General features: G+C 37.8%; 1 protein-coding gene across 1 annotated transcript in view; it reads left to right on the forward strand.

Annotated features, from left to right (window-relative positions):
- The window catches only part of NEB (nebulin), a 185,635-nt gene that overhangs the window by 152,307 nt on the left and 17,534 nt on the right, over window positions 1–15,794 (forward strand). The window contains exons 135-148 of the mRNA XM_016151113.2: window positions 673–783; window positions 1,011–1,112; window positions 1,222–1,326; window positions 5,644–5,754; window positions 6,322–6,426; window positions 6,980–7,084; window positions 8,344–8,448; window positions 9,384–9,494; window positions 9,886–9,996; window positions 10,556–10,669; window positions 11,409–11,513; window positions 14,222–14,326; window positions 14,880–14,984; window positions 15,628–15,720. Coding sequence (XP_016006599.2) covers window positions 673–783; window positions 1,011–1,112; window positions 1,222–1,326; window positions 5,644–5,754; window positions 6,322–6,426; window positions 6,980–7,084; window positions 8,344–8,448; window positions 9,384–9,494; window positions 9,886–9,996; window positions 10,556–10,669; window positions 11,409–11,513; window positions 14,222–14,326; window positions 14,880–14,984; window positions 15,628–15,720 — 1,488 coding nt within the window. The remainder of the gene's footprint in view (window positions 1–672; window positions 784–1,010; window positions 1,113–1,221; window positions 1,327–5,643; window positions 5,755–6,321; window positions 6,427–6,979; window positions 7,085–8,343; window positions 8,449–9,383; window positions 9,495–9,885; window positions 9,997–10,555; window positions 10,670–11,408; window positions 11,514–14,221; window positions 14,327–14,879; window positions 14,985–15,627; window positions 15,721–15,794) is intronic.

The raw sequence follows: 15,794 nt of genomic DNA on the forward strand, positions 1-15,794 counted from the left end.
TGCCACTTTACCTTAGAATCCAGCAAAAGACCACAAGCTGCCCTTTTGCTTACAGACACTTGCCTTTATGTAACTTCACTCTTACCATCAATACCTGTCTGTAAATTTTGAACTCCGGTTTAAAGGACCATTCATTATTCATTAGCTTCTGATTTATGGCAACTATGGCAGATGTGGGTTTTGCCCCAGGACAAATTATGTAGCAATAGAAGATGTTACTAACCCAGCATTAATAAGGGGAGGAAGTGCTGCTGACGAAGACTTGCCTCTCCTACCATTAAACTACTAAACAATTTTAGCAAAGCGAAATCACCGCTTTGAATCTCAGTAATCTCTGCCCACTACATTCTTATCGGTAATGCTTTAAAAATCACGGTATTGTATTATATGTGCCCTATGTGGTTCCATATATTTTTAAAGGGTAGAAATGGTAAATGAAAGAAATTAATTTCCTTGTAGTCAGTTCTCCAAAGATTGGCATGTGGTACAAGTGTTGGGTTCCAAGACGGAAATAACAGGGAAGAACTGGAATGTGGATCAGGGACCCGAGTTCCAGGCTGATGACAGAACGGGGAGCCATGGGTTTTCTGGAGCTCTTCTCACAGTTATTCAAGGAAATCAATTCTGGTCCCAGCTTCCTCTGCTCATATACGTAATTCTGGCTCTTTTTAGACAAATTACAAAAAGAAATTTGTCAAGGAGAAAGGGAAATCCAACTACTCCATCATGCTGGAGCCGCCAGATGTGAAGCATGCCATGGAAGTGGCCAAAAAGCAGAGCAACGTAAGTGTCTCCCTCCCAGGGGCCTGCGGGGCCCATGGAGCCCAAATGGTGTGTGCAGGCTAGTTCCAGGGAGTGGTCACCCTAACTTTTATGTCTGGCAGTTTAAAAAATATGGTGGTACAATTAGTTTGGCTTTAATTAAATGGTTCCCAGTACTTAATGAGGGCCCTTGGAAAGGTAGCCTATCTCTCAAGTGAGTAAACAATTGTTTTTTTCCCCAAATAAAGGTCATTTACAAAAAAGATGCCAAAGAAGGCCTGCATTACACCACAGTGGCCGATCGGCCAGACATCAAGAAGGCCACGCAGGCAGCCAAACAGGCCAGTGAGGTAAGGGTGTGGTTAAAATGGACCTGGCCCCCAGTGGTCACTGCCAACAAGTAGTACGCAGCACCCACCACCTGGAATGTCTGTCCCATTTTGATTTCCTCTGATTCAGGTGGAGTACAGAGCCAAGCACCGGAAGGAGGGCAGCCACGGGTTAAGCATGCTTGGTCGTCCAGACATTGAAATGGCCAAGAAGGCGGCCAAACTGAGCAGCCAGGTAACGCAGGAGGGATAAGAGATGGCTCCAATGTGAGATTTTAAAAACCTTGCAGGAAGAAGAGATTCCCAGAAGGAAAGTGCAGTATTAGCAACTAAAGAGATATTGGGTCTTTGCTAACATAGCAAAGCTTCGAAACCTTGTATTATCATAAAAGGGGTGCTAAGGACCTTCTTTCTTTTTTCTCTCTAAGATCTCTAAGCCTTTGTTGGCCTCCACTTTTCAATTTATGGGCGTCTGTCTAGGTGCCCATATGCTTAACTATCTTTATGTGATAGAAACATCAGCTCTTTGGAACCTCTCCTGAGGCACTGAGGGTTCTATCCCAAGGGCCTGATTCATATTTAAGTCACCTGTGGCATCTTGTAACATGCAAGAGTCATGAAATTCTAAGTGCCAGATGCAGTTACCTTATTCTTTCATTCAACACGCATGTAAAACACCTGGGCTAGGAACTAGGGTTGAATAGATGTGCTCAGACTGGCTGTTCATGGATAAGTGCAATTTTGGGTGCTAAGTGTTTGATCAAGATATGCACAGGGCACTGTGGAGAAATGTTTTATTCTAGCACGTTTCATATTATTGAGAAGATGGGCTCAGAAGCGTGTTACCCAAACCTAATTGCCACATTACCAAATTTTTCTTCTTAGACTAATTATCTAGAATACCCCCGAGTTACAACAGGTTTTCAGACTTTAGCTCAGAGAACCCCCTGATCCACCAGCAGATCTCTCAGAGAGCAAGTTTTAGTCCTGCAGGACTTGAGCTCACGAATATCTTATTTCTTCTCCAAGTTAGAGGTCCTACCTTCTTCCTCATTGCTTGTCCTCTCAAGTATTTGTTTGAAAAAATGGGTTTGGGATACATTTGGTTATTGTTTGTATGACCTTAGCAATACCACACATGGGATTCCAGTTTTTTGGACGACATAAAGTAGTAATATCAAGTGACAGAACAAGTAGGATTTATGAAGAGACAGAGGTTCAGATGGCTAATGACAAGCAAATATAATTTTTTTAAAGTTTTTTGGTTTAAAACTTGGACGAACTATTTTTATTAAAAATTAATGAAATTGTATAAGCATTTGAGACCAACATATGAAATTACCAACAAAAAAAAAACCAGCATAATCTCTGAGAGTAATGAAATGTAATAAGAACTTTTTAATGTAGAAAATTTAATATGTTTTTAAATTTCCAAGGTCATACCATTATCAAGTTTAAAACAAAGAAATGACTTTGACGTTGAAGACTGCTAGTTTTTAAAATCTAGAGGATCATATTTCTAATCCTAAGCAAATGCTATAATGTAAAGAATGAGACCCGACCAGATCCTTTTTTGAGCTCACCTTCCTGGGTTTACTTCCTGTGAAAGGCTTGCCTTAAGATTTACAGCTTCATGGTGTGACCCCAGGCCCAGCGAGGCTTCACCTATGTGTGTGCCCTCCCCATTCTGACTTTGCTGTCTTACTGGCACTCTAGGCAGAATTCCTCAAAGCCCAAAGGAGAGGACATGGGCACGGCACCGCATCTTATGACACCCCTATGATGAGGCATCTTAAGAAAATTAATGCACTCATTAGCCATGTAAGACTGACATCAGCAAGCTGAGATTTCTGTCTTTCTCTTTTTCTTGTCACCTTTCTTGGCCTTGGTCAGGGGGCTGACCAAGTTGCACTCTTTTCTGTTGATGTTGTGTTGGAATGTGTAAAATGCTGTGGAAATTTGTCGAAGGATATCCTTTTGCACACACCCATCTTTTCCTGCATGAAGTTTTCCCTCTGGAACATGCCACTCAGAACAGGAAGACAGACTAGACTTAGGCATGGCCTCCCAATGCATTTTGTGTTGCTGACACCGATCAAATTAAAAGATGAAATAAAAACAAATGGAAAATCTTCTCTCTAGCCACACAAAGAAACCTCTGCTGATTACCACTGTTGATGTTTAATACATTTAAGACGGGTACTTAACACAGTCTCTCAGTTCATGCATACTATAAATCAACAGAATAGCAAAAGATTTTCTAATTCTCGGGCCTGTTCTTTAGTCATCAGAAGCACTAATTCCCCGAACAGTCGGATGTTAGACCTTTAAATTCAATTAAACTTTGAAAGAATAATTAATAGAATAATTCCTATACTGCATCCAGATAAGCCCATATCTGAACGTGACAGGATTATAAACACTGGTGTTACATGTTGCCTCTCAAGTTTTCATGATTAAAAGAAAGAGAAGCCTTTACCATTTCAAAATGCCACGTGCGTATATTTTTATTGTACTTACTGGCTAGTCCAATACTAAGAATTTACTACACTTACTGCCTAGTTCACGAATTCCTGGAGTCCTGAACCTGGTATGTCCCTGTCTTTCAAAATGTAGACCTTAAGAAAATCAACCCAGTCAAAAAGGAAGCCCTTTTTGAGGGGAACTCAGATTCATATTAGTAGCCGTGTAGGCTGCATTTGTTTGGGGGCCTTTATGTGGAAAAAGGAGGCGTAACTGTTTTTTTTTAATTAGAATGCTGAAATTTAGGTTGACCCGACATTAACAGAAGAAAAAGAAACTGAAGTGAAACCAATGAAATTGCTGTTCTTTAGATAAATATTTCTTCAGAAATGAGCTATTTCTAAAAGATAGAAAGAGAAATTTAACTAGTAAAAGAAGCAGATTTTACCCGCATCCTAGATGGGTCTTTGCAACTTTTCTTTTTCAGTCTGACTCCACACATCTAGTCTACTTTGCTTTTCTGTATTTTACAGCTCTTGAGGTCAACCTTGGTCTTACGGGTTTCTATATCCCTTAGAAAAGGTTTCATTTTGGTCCAGACGCCAGCTCGGCACCGCTGCTTTCTTTAGCAGGGTTTTCATTTCTTTATTTTGAAGGTGAATTTTTTTCAGAGAAGAGCCCGGTAGCATTACTTACATTTTGTTTTCCTATTATGTTGTGTTTCTGCTTCCTCCTCTGTGTGTCTGTCTCAGTGAGTCTGCATCACGTTGTCCTGTTCTGCGTGCTCATTGTTTCGATGCATTCCACTGTAGATTTATTCAAAATAAATGAGTCCTAACACGTTGAATGCATTTTTCTCTGGGGTGGCAGATTTCACACTTCTCAGCATTTGAGTGGTCTCCTTTTTTGTCTCTTCTATTGGATATGTAAAGTTGTGAGGAAGAAAAGTAACATGATGAAGCATGAGGGATACCAATTTTAATTGTCTACAGAGTGAAAAATCTGGGCGACTGGATCCTGGCGTGCCAACTCTGAATGAGTGAATCTTTCATCTTACCAGTAAAAGAAATTCTAGGTTTCCCGGAGAGTCGAAGATTGCCTTTTTAGCTGGCGATCATCTAGAGATTGCTCATTTTTCATTCTTCGTAGAATGAATAACTTGGGGAGTTCACCTTCTGGACCTAATCTTAGAACACTCTTGACAATGACATTGGTCTATTTGCCAGTAAGGAAGTGTTCCTGCCACTTTGAGCTTATTCTGTTGAATTTTCTTATAAATAAACATCTCCTTTAGCTATTTTAGACTAGGCATAATGACTGTCTCTTCCTTTCATTCAATCATATCACATTTATTGAGCAACTATTAGTGCCAAGTGTTGTGCTTATTTTAAATTAAATAATTTAATCTTTTACTTAGTCTTACTTTTGTTTCCTAAAAGTATATTTAATCTTATTTTTTCATCATTCTAAAGTATCTCACTTATTTCTTTCTTCTAGCCTGAAATCATATAGATGCCATTAACTCCCCAAATCTGTTCTTTTTCACTCAGCAGCTATGCCATTTTTTGCCAAGATTAAAAAATTAAAATGATGTAGTCAAAGTATTATTTTAAAATAACAATAAATTCCCCTAATTTAACAGATTCATAACTTCTCACTTTTCTTAATCATCTACAACCCTTCTTGGAACTCTGCAATAGACTTAAATTGCTTTTAGTTCTGCTAGGTAGGAAGGCCAAAATGCTCCAAATCAAATACATCAGATCACTTTTCTGAATTTAGACTAAAGCCTTTTTCCACTTATTTTCATTTTGCATTAAAAAAAGGTGATTATCTTTCATAGCTCTGGATAATATAAATCTAAGCAAGGCAAATACTCTATCACTGGATCTTATTCTTGTTCAACTGTTGTCCCAACATAATTATTAATAGTGCCCCTTTTACTATTAAAAGTGTCCTGGTTTGAATAATAAAGTATATGATCACTTTGTGTGTAACACATATTCTTTTACATTTAGATTTCCTCCATTCTCAGTCTTAAAATTAATTTATGTTCAATAATAATTTGGATTTTTGCATTTGTCTTTAGGTTAAATACCGAGAAAATTTTGACAAAGAGAAGGGCAAGACACCAAAGTACAACCCAAAAGACAGCCAGCTCTACAAAGTCATGAAAGATGCTAATAATCTTGCAAGTGAGGTATGTTTTTTTGATTGTGGGAAAACACATAACACTAAATTTGCCATTTTAACTGTTTTTAAGTGTATAATTTGGTAGTATTAATTACACTCATGATTTTGTTCCAGTACCACCACAATTTCCTTAACTTTTTCATCACCTCAAATAGAAACTCCACATTAAGCAAACAACTCCCCATTCCTCTGACAATCCAGACCCTCGAATCTACTTTCTGTCCCTATGAATTTGCCTATTAGAGATTTCACATAAATGGAATCGTACAATATTTGTCTTTTTTTTGTCTGGCTTATTTCACTTTGCATGATATTTTCAAGGTTTATCCATATTGTAGTATGTAGCAGAGCTTTTTATGGCTGAATAATACTCCATTGTATGTATAAACCACATTTTGTTTATCCATTCATCTGGTGAAAGACACTTGAGTTGTTTCTGCTTCTTAACTAGATGAATAAGGAATGATTTTTCATCACCATCTCCAGCATTTGCTACAGGATGGCTTTAAAATGGTTTCCATTTGTGTTTTCCATTTCTTATTAATGTGATTCCTTTTTTTTCCTTAACATGCAGGTTAAATATAAGGCCGACCTGAAGAAACTTCACAAACCTGTGACTGACATGAAGGAATCTCTGATAATGAATCACGTCCTGAATACAAGCCAACTCGCCAGTTCTGTAAGCTCAGCCATTTGCTCCAAAAACAGCTGGTTTCACCCATGACAACTCAATTCCTTCTCTGAGCTCACATGAATCTCCATCTCTGCTACTGAGACACTAGATCTTTAGAAAGCTCTCTCGTTTCAGTGCATTCTTCCAAACTACATTAATCTACCACTCCTCCACTGATTGTAACACCTCTAAAAATATAAAAAATGCTCCTATTTGTAGGATATTTAAACCATTTTTTTTTTCTTTAACCAATCCCTTTCCTCCTTCTAAGGACATAGAATTACTGTTTGGAGTAGTTTCTTTCACTTTCACTTTTCACATCTAAAATCTACTTTGAATAAGCCAAATAACCTAAATGTTTACATCCTAAGTGTTTACTGACAATGCTGAAGGTGGATCTTCATCCTTTAAAACTTTTTCTTAACCCCCTATTTAGCGTTCGCTAATTTTAATTTGGTCTTGATGCCACCGCTGTGTAAATGTCTAATCTAAAAAGGAAAAAACAGGAATGCCAAGTGGCTTTTCCATCAATGTGCCTTTTTTGCCACCTTTCCCTCAGTACCAGTACAAGAAGAAATATGAGAAGAGTAAAGGCCACTACCACACAATACCCGATAACCTGGAGCAACTTCATCTAAAAGAGGCTACAGAACTGCAGAGTATAGTAAGTTGGTCAAGGCCGACCATTTATCTACAATGTCAAAACATTCATGGATTTCCACCCCCTCAGAATAATAGTTACATTTTCAGTAACCACTGTTTGAGAAAAAGCCTGAAGTTATAAGGGGCTGTGAATTTAGTAACATTTTGAAACAAATTTTTATGTTATAAATGATAACAGCTAATGTTGGGGAAACAGTACCTATATATGTAGTTCAGGTTAGGGACAGCAGGGACTGGAAGCATAAAGATTACGTTGCAAGGGGACAGACCCCTTACAATAACATCCATATGTCCCCATAAGTCTACACCACAGGTAAGGAAACATCACAATGGGTGATTGGGAGGCTTAGGAAAATTTTGACCAGAGAAGCGATAAGATCAGATCTACCATTTGAGTGGTCTTTGGGTATTTTGGAAATTGAAAAATTTGTAAAATAATTGAGATTCTCAGAGGGGAGAACCCAGAAAAGGAACTTGTTATCACATGACCTGCTGTATCAAAATTCAGAATTATTCAAGTTCCCTATTGGGCATTAACCAAGAGGGCTAAATTACTAGAAATGTCATCATGTCATCTGTAAAGCAGCATGTGTCCCCCGGCCTCTATATTAACGTGTTGTTACAAGAAAAAGAGCTAATATCAAGCATTGCCATTAAGATGCTGCATGGACAAAGGCCACTGCCCTTTGAGGATGAGGAGATTGTATTTGTAAAATAGTGTTGGGGGTCTTTAGAGAATGTCAGATTTATTATTAAGTCAGTCAACATGTAAACTAGTTTTCGTTTTTATGCCGATTTATGTTGGTTGCATTAAATATATGACTGATTATAACCCAGATAGAGCTACTGACTTATAAATAAAGTTGCATTCATTATCTATTAAATCAAGACCGCAGGTCTCTGAAAACAGTTCTTATGAAAGAAAAACTGGAGATTTTTATTGGAAATATTGACTAATGCAATAGTTAAAATCTTTATATATATACATATCAAATCTTGGCCAACCTTATCCTACGAGCAATTTTTCATAGGCATTTCCTTGCCTCAGCATTCCAGTTTGCTGATTCTTCTGCAGTAATTCCTTTGTCTCCTTGGATTGAACACAAATCCTGAATCTGAAACATGACAGGAAACTGTTTTGATTGGCAAAGATGCCACCCGATCAGACAGAATGAAGCAATTAAAAAACACTATACTTAAACTGGTCTCTGTCTACAAATTGACTAGAGGAGAGATATCTAATAGGCTTTTCATCACTAGGTAAAATACAAAGAAAAGTATGAAAAGGAACGAGGAAAGCCCATGTTGGACTTTGAAACACCAACATATATCACTGCCAAAGAATCTCAGCAGATGCAAAGTGGGGTGAGTCCTACAAAAACATCCCTCACAACAAATATACCACCAAGCTGATGAAAACAATCTCTGCCCACAAATGTATCCAGCCTTCTGTTATCCAAAACTGGTAGATGATGAAACTTTTTAACACCTGATCACTAAAATGGTTTCCATCTCAGAAATCCTATGGTTCGGTTATCAAAAATGTTCTGCATAGTAAACATTTTTCATATATGTTTTATTTCAGCTATAATTTTTATAGAATTAGAATATAGCAAACAGTTTCTAATACTGGAATAAATTATATTAAATATAATATGATTTTTTTTTTTTTTTTTTTTTTTTTGATGAATGAAAATTCTCTCTGCAAAGACCCAGTATGGGCTTTGGATTGCTTTTCTCTTAATCTGAGGCCCCAAGCCAAGCAAAAGGAGATTAGTGATCGAAATGTTTATCGAAACATTAAAAGTCAAGATGCCATATTTCCTATTTTAGAAATGTAAGCAGAGCCATCCAAAAATAATTTTGCCTGCCTTATCTATTCAGTGATTAAAAATAATAGGTCATGATTATGAAACGGCTCTCCTTCTAGGTTTTTTTTTTCTCTTGAGTTACTTCTAATTCAGAAATAAAATCTTTTGTTGCTTTAAGAAAAATATCAGAAGAGGTGACAGTCAACTCAGGTCTTCATGGTATGTTGGTCCTTCCTTCTGCTCTCTTGGAGGGCCGGCCCTAGTCACAGCATTAAACGGATCAACATAGGGTCCATAAAGGTTCTCAACTTCTGCATTTCCTTACAACCATTTTCTCTAGACAAAGTATTTCCAGAACAATCAAACATGTTTCAGATGTGTGACCATTAGAACCATGATCAATTTACGAGGCCATACGTAGACAGAAAATGTTGTAATATTTTTCTACCTAGGATTGAGCAATCTTTTTTTCTTTCCTACTCACAATAGAAAGAATATAGAAAAGATTATGAAGAGTCCATCAAAGGCAGAAACCTGACTGGCCTGGAAGTCACACCAGCTTTATTACATGTCAAATATGCAACCAAAATAGCCAGTGAGGTATGGCCTTGTTGGTCTCTTCTTTCCTTCTTGATCCAAATAATTGAACTAACACCACTCACCAATGTTTTCTTTCTACCATTTTCACCACCACCTAACATTGTGAGTTGCAAATTGGGTTCAAGTTTGGTACTACGACATAATGTATTATCTGTGTTAATTCTTCTAATTTTTAAATAAATGCCTAATAAAATGTGCTTATCTTAACATTCTATAGATTTCTAGTTTTATTAGATATTTAATATTAACTGATGAAACTTATACCCTCTCTTTATTCATACCTTTATTTACTAAACTATAACTCTAAAATCGGAAGGTTATTTTTTGGCCCTTTGCTAGAGAACAATTCGAGCTTTCTTGTCATCATTGTTGCTCTTATTTTGTGATATAGAAAGAGTACAGGAAAGATCTAGAGGAAAGCATCCGTGGGAAGGGTCTCAGTGAAATGGAAGATACACCCGACATGCTAAGAGCGAAGAATGCCACTCAAATCCTCAACGAGGTGGGCCCACAGCCAAATGCATGCATGTAATTAACAGAGCATCTTCTTCCTAGCCAAGTTACACACACACACAAACACACACACATACACACACACACACTCAAAGAGACAAAAGAACTTTAGAATTTTAAATTCCATATCTAACATGAGTATTACCATTAAACAAAATTTGTCTTAATTTCTAATGAGTTGGTATTCATCTGTGAATATAGTGGCTATTACTATCCTAGTATTTCATCTAATATTATTAGATTCAATCTTGATTAATTTGGTGTGCTCATTTAAATAAAAACACCTAAGTTGTATACCAAAACAGATTTAAAATTTGCTTTATAGTGTAATTTTCTAACTAGAGGATGCTGAAGTGTTCAAAAGGAGGCCTTACACCAATTACATTTTCTAAAATGGGCTTTGGTGGTCACCGCTCCATCTTACCATCGAGAATGGTGAAGGTGAACACTAGCAAACAAAGTGGCCTATTATGTGGATTTATATTTGCTCTGTACATTTATTACTGAGTCGTGAGTGTTAGGTAACTTTTTTTTTGATGTCGCTATAGAAAGAATATAAGCGAGACCTTGAGCGGGAAGTCAAAGGAAAAGGCCTAAATGCCATGGCCAACGAAACTCCTGACTTTATGAGGGCCAGGAACGCTACTGATATTGCCAGTCAGGTCGGTGTTACTATTTCATGTCTATCTTTCAAAAGAGTAGCTGTGCTTATAAGAACACAGTATTGTCCTTCTGTTATCTTATTTGTTGGTCAATGACAGTCAAATGCGTGTAGTGGCATTCTTAAACATCTGCTTGGTGGAATCCATTCTGATAAAAGGGTCAGGGCCCTTTCTCCAGGCCCACTTCCATCTGCCTTCCTGAGTTGATAGAAACAGGAGACATTCAGAGCAAAGGGCAGAAGTTAGAGACAAAATAGCTGCTTGGAGCTGGGGCAGACTGACATCCTGGCCTTTTTTCAGTCAATACGCTCCTCATTCTGCACCAAGAATTTCTTGCTTAGGATATTTTGGCAGTTCTTTCTTTCCCCCTGTCAAGGCCTAAATTAAAACACAATTTTTAGGCATCCCACACTGTTTAATACTGATTGGAGTGGATCTTTTCTTTACTTTTGCTGTTCCCAGTTCTTATGTATATAAACAATCCATGCCTATCTGTTAATTGTTTTTCCTTTCCCATTACCTCTCTCCTCTATGCTATTCTGCCCCCATACTCAACTAGATAGTAAGTCTTTCAACAGCTATGACTCAAGCTTTTTTTCTACATCTCACTTTTTAGTATAAAGCTATAAATATAATAGGAAAGCCATGTCTGTTGAATGGCAAATAAATGAATCTTTTTGGAAAAAAATCCTTTTGCCTGTTGTAAACATTTACCCAATTGTTCGGTGTTCTTTTGCAGATTAAGTATAAGCAGTCAGCAGAAATGGAAAAAGCCAATTTTACTTCTGTGGTTGATACTCCAGAGATCATTCATGCCCAACAAGTCAAGAACCTTTCAAGCCAGGTAAGGACACTCATCAGAATATTACTCATTGACCCCAGTCATAAAGAATAAAAGTCTTTCCACTAATATTTAAGGAGATTCTTTCAAACCACAGTTTTGCCCAATAAAAAAGAAGGGATTCATCTATGATGCTTGAGTCGAAATTGAGATTTCTACATTAGAATTAATAGATTATAAAATAGAGAATTTTAAGGCACTGAAGAGCTCTTATATAGTACTATCCATAATTAATGAATCAATATCTTAACATGTAAAGTCTCTTATAATATGGATGTAAAATTTATGTTCAAATCTGGAAGAAACAAAGCAGACAGTCCACGCTTGGATTATTGATTTCTTTAAAAAGATTGAGATTATGCCATCAATACTGACCACACAATCTGATTCCTCCTGTGATGGATAACTCTCGCTAGTCCCACAGAGAAATGAAGAAATATAGGACATCTTTCATACAACAGGATGTACCTGTATTTGTTTTAATCTTCAATGATATCAGGAGTCTGCAATTTATTTGAGTAGCCGCAAATTAGAATTTGTGCTTATCTTCTGATCAGCGAGTTCTAAAGCAGTCCTTACCTCACCTGGCTTTGCTTTAGAAACACCTGGGAATGTGGATTTTCCTGCTCCCCCCACCGCCCCCCCCCCCCCGAAATTTGAAGTTAGTAAGTCTGATGTAGGTCCTGGAATTGTTTTATTTGTGTATTTGTATTTTGTTTGTTTTTAATCTTCAGGTTGGAGGAATCATGAGTTAAAACCCTTTATTAGACGCATATAATTTTATATCCTAAAGTTAGACATGAAAAATATAGTTATCGCCAGAGAGAAGCTTAATTAGGAAGCAGATATATTCAGATGGGAGAAATGAACCTTTTATTTAGGGTGTAAGGTGTGGGAAAGAATTTTATTACCAAAATTACATGAGCCCCAAACTACCACATTGCGTTCATTGGGGAAGCCAGGAACGCCAACATTCTTGGGGCTGTGAGAGGCTCACCAGCCAAATAACCTTCTGTATTTTGACATTGTTAATCTTTAAGAAAAACTTCAGTATGCAGGCCTTTTCCACGGGGGAACTAAATGAATCACTTACTGTGCTCTTGCGTGCTCTCCTAGGCCTCTCCTGGGCTGGTTCCCCAAGGCCTAAAATGTGCCCAGGCAGCTTACCTCCTTCCCAGTTCATATCAGTATTTATCTCTGAGTGATGGAAAGGTGCTGGTACTTTCCAAAAATTGCTTCTTTGTTTCTGCTGGGGAGTATGGGTTTTATAACTTATAAACCTTACACTTGGGGGTTAATGTAAGCAATGTGAGCTGACCCACAAATTCAGGTTTATATTCTGAACACTTCACACCGGGAGGTCTGGGACTCCATCCTCTCAGAAGACCCCCAAGTTCCATGTGCAAACTGATTGCCCCTCTCAGTGACTGGCACTAAGTCTGCAAAGCAGTTAAAACAGCTTTTACTTAATCTTAAAAAATAAAAAATAAAAATAAGAAAAGAAAAGAAGGACTGGTTCTAGCTTTTCCCTGTGACAATGAAAATGCTTTGCTTTATATATGCATAACTAAGAAGGGTCATTCAGGTGACTTTTTCCTGAAGTAAAACATCTATTCCTGGTAAATTGCCTTTTCCTTCCAGAAATCTTTGCTTTAACTAGTTTTCTTGTTAGATCAACAAAATCCAAGCAAAATATCTCTTATTCATTGAAACTGCTTCTCGCTTATTGTCTTTGAGTAGATTAAATTTTCCAACACCTATAAATGTAATACAATTCAGATAAAGAGACATAGAAAAAAGTTATCCCCATTACAAAAGGTGCTTGACAAGTCCCTCAGCCCTCAGTCTTACACACCCCAATTTTTGGAAAAGTAGAAGAAACTGGAGCTAAATCAGTAAAGGGCTTAGTGACAAGCGATAAAAGAAAAATCAGGCTCTAAGGCAAAGTGTTCCACTTATTTTAAGCTGAGATAATCAGCTCAGTCATGGAGATTGACTGAATACATGTTTGAAAGAAGAGCAGCCCCTGCGGGCAGTGTCTCCAAAGGCTGGACAAGGGTGGGAAAGTCCAAGAAAGGTGACGACTGGCTCAGAGCAGTCCTCGGCCAGTCAGTTGGTTGGTCATTTGATCGTGGTGGTGGCCCCAGGTCAGTTTAGTAGAGCCTCCAGTCCTGCCAGGCCAGTTTCTGCAAAGTCAGAGATCAGAGCCATGTTGAGTCTGCCCTCCTGCTCAGCCCTGTAGTCAACAGCCCCAACCATACCTTCTCATGGCTCTGTAAAAATGTCCTCGTCATCAACTAAGGCTGACTTTTGGGAGGCCTCTGTTCATGGCTCTTAACTCTCCTGCTTTTCTTCACCTGTTTATTGAGTGGTCTGGCTCCCTCCAGTTCACTGTAGGCATCACATCTCCCTCCCTGCCAGGAGCCTTGCTGGCTGTCACCTCCCTCAGGTGGACCAGCCATCGAGTGCCTCCCTTGGTCACCTTTGTCATGACAGTGGGTCTATTAAATACCTGGGCTTGGTTCTCCAGGAAAGAAAAGGCATGGTGCTCAGTCACCAAGAGGGCTCTGCTTTATAACTCCCTAATATCCTTGAACCGTCAAGAAAATACAAAGGACTTTCCCTCTGCTGAGCAGAAAGTACTATTTGAGATCCCATTGGTCCATATCCCTTTGTTGTTTACCGTCCTCATTTTTGAAACTTATTCCCAGAAAAAATACAAGGAAGATGCAGAGAAGGGTATGTCATATTATGAAACGGTTTTGGACACCCCAGAGATGCAGAGAGTTCGGGAGAACCAAAAGAACTTCAGCCTGGTAAGTTTTTATTGAACCTACGACATAGCACACTGGTACCTGGGATGACACAAGACGAAGAGGCTGCCTCTGGGCACACACACTTGAGTACCCGACCTGCCATGGGGCTACGAAACAGCCCCACAGCTCAGACCCTCGGCCCGCAAAATGTGTGCACCATTCTTCTCCAGGCTCACCTTGTATTTCAATCCCAAATCATAGCATGAAGGATCTGTCACTTTGCTGGGGGCTTCCTATGACCAAATATGAACTATCACCATTTTCCATTAGTAGCAACATCTTTCTTTTCTAATGTTTATTATAAGAAGGGGTACATTTAAAAACACACACACACACAACTTAATTTAACACATTACAAGTTTTAGGGTTTTTAAAAATTAATTTCTCCACGAAATTCTTATTAAAGAATTTCCCTTCAGTTTTCAGACCCTGATTATTGTGGCATAGACATTATTTTACATATAGGATTTTAACCTCCTTCACACAATATAGGACAATTAAAAATATATAAAAGTGTTGAAATATTAACAAGATGTTTACTCTTTCTTTATAGCTCCAATACCATTGTGACCTTAAAAACAGTAAAGGGAAAATTACAGTTGTTCAAGATACACCAGAAATACTGCGTGTTAAAGAAAATCAAAAGAATTTCAGCTCAGTATGTTTACTATTTACTTTCCATTTAATGCTAACCTAATAATTCCATTCTCTTTAAAAATATACTAGCCTCGCATAGGCTCAAACAATTAACATCTAACCTCCCCAGTTAATACTAGTCATTATTTGTTAAAATTCCCCGTACTTTGCTCTAAAATCACTTCAGAGACTATTTGAATAACAACTTACATCTACTAACAAAGTAACTTTTCTTTTTTAAATTTTTAAATCCCAGAACAGTAACATGTGTTGTCTTCCTCCCAGAAGATGGATTTCTTTTTGACATTGTAATTTCTTTAATTATCCCTCCCCAAAATAACCAACTTTCTTTACATTTCTTTAATGGATTCTGTGTTTCATATGACCATGGTTTTTTTTTTTAATCAAAATTTTCTGACTTTCTCGTTCAATATTAATACAGTACGATTATCTTACGAGAAATCTCAAAATCTGGAAAGTGCCCCACATTGCGTGTTTGAGTTACTGATGATGACATGAAAGACATCAGATTCTCCAGCATTTGCCTAAGCTCATTGTCTATAGTGTCTTTTGTTTTCAAAGAAGTCATGTTTCCTAGTCTCTCTACAGGAATTGCTGGGTTCTCCTTTGTTATGTGTAACACTGTCCTGATTCTGAATGTCCAGGTTTTATATAAAGAGGACCTCTCACCAGGAACGGCAATTGGAAAGACACCTGAGATGTTGAGAGTGAAGCAAACACAAGATCACATTAGCTCGGTAAAGATGCCCACTGTGGACTCACTTTCAATATTTTCTGCCTGCCTTTGATAATTTGCACTGATTTCTGAGCT

Source organism: Rousettus aegyptiacus, unplaced genomic scaffold (genome assembly GCF_014176215.1).
Source record: "Rousettus aegyptiacus isolate mRouAeg1 unplaced genomic scaffold, mRouAeg1.p scaffold_m13_p_2, whole genome shotgun sequence".
NCBI classification, from domain to species: Eukaryota; Metazoa; Chordata; class Mammalia; order Chiroptera; family Pteropodidae; genus Rousettus; species Rousettus aegyptiacus.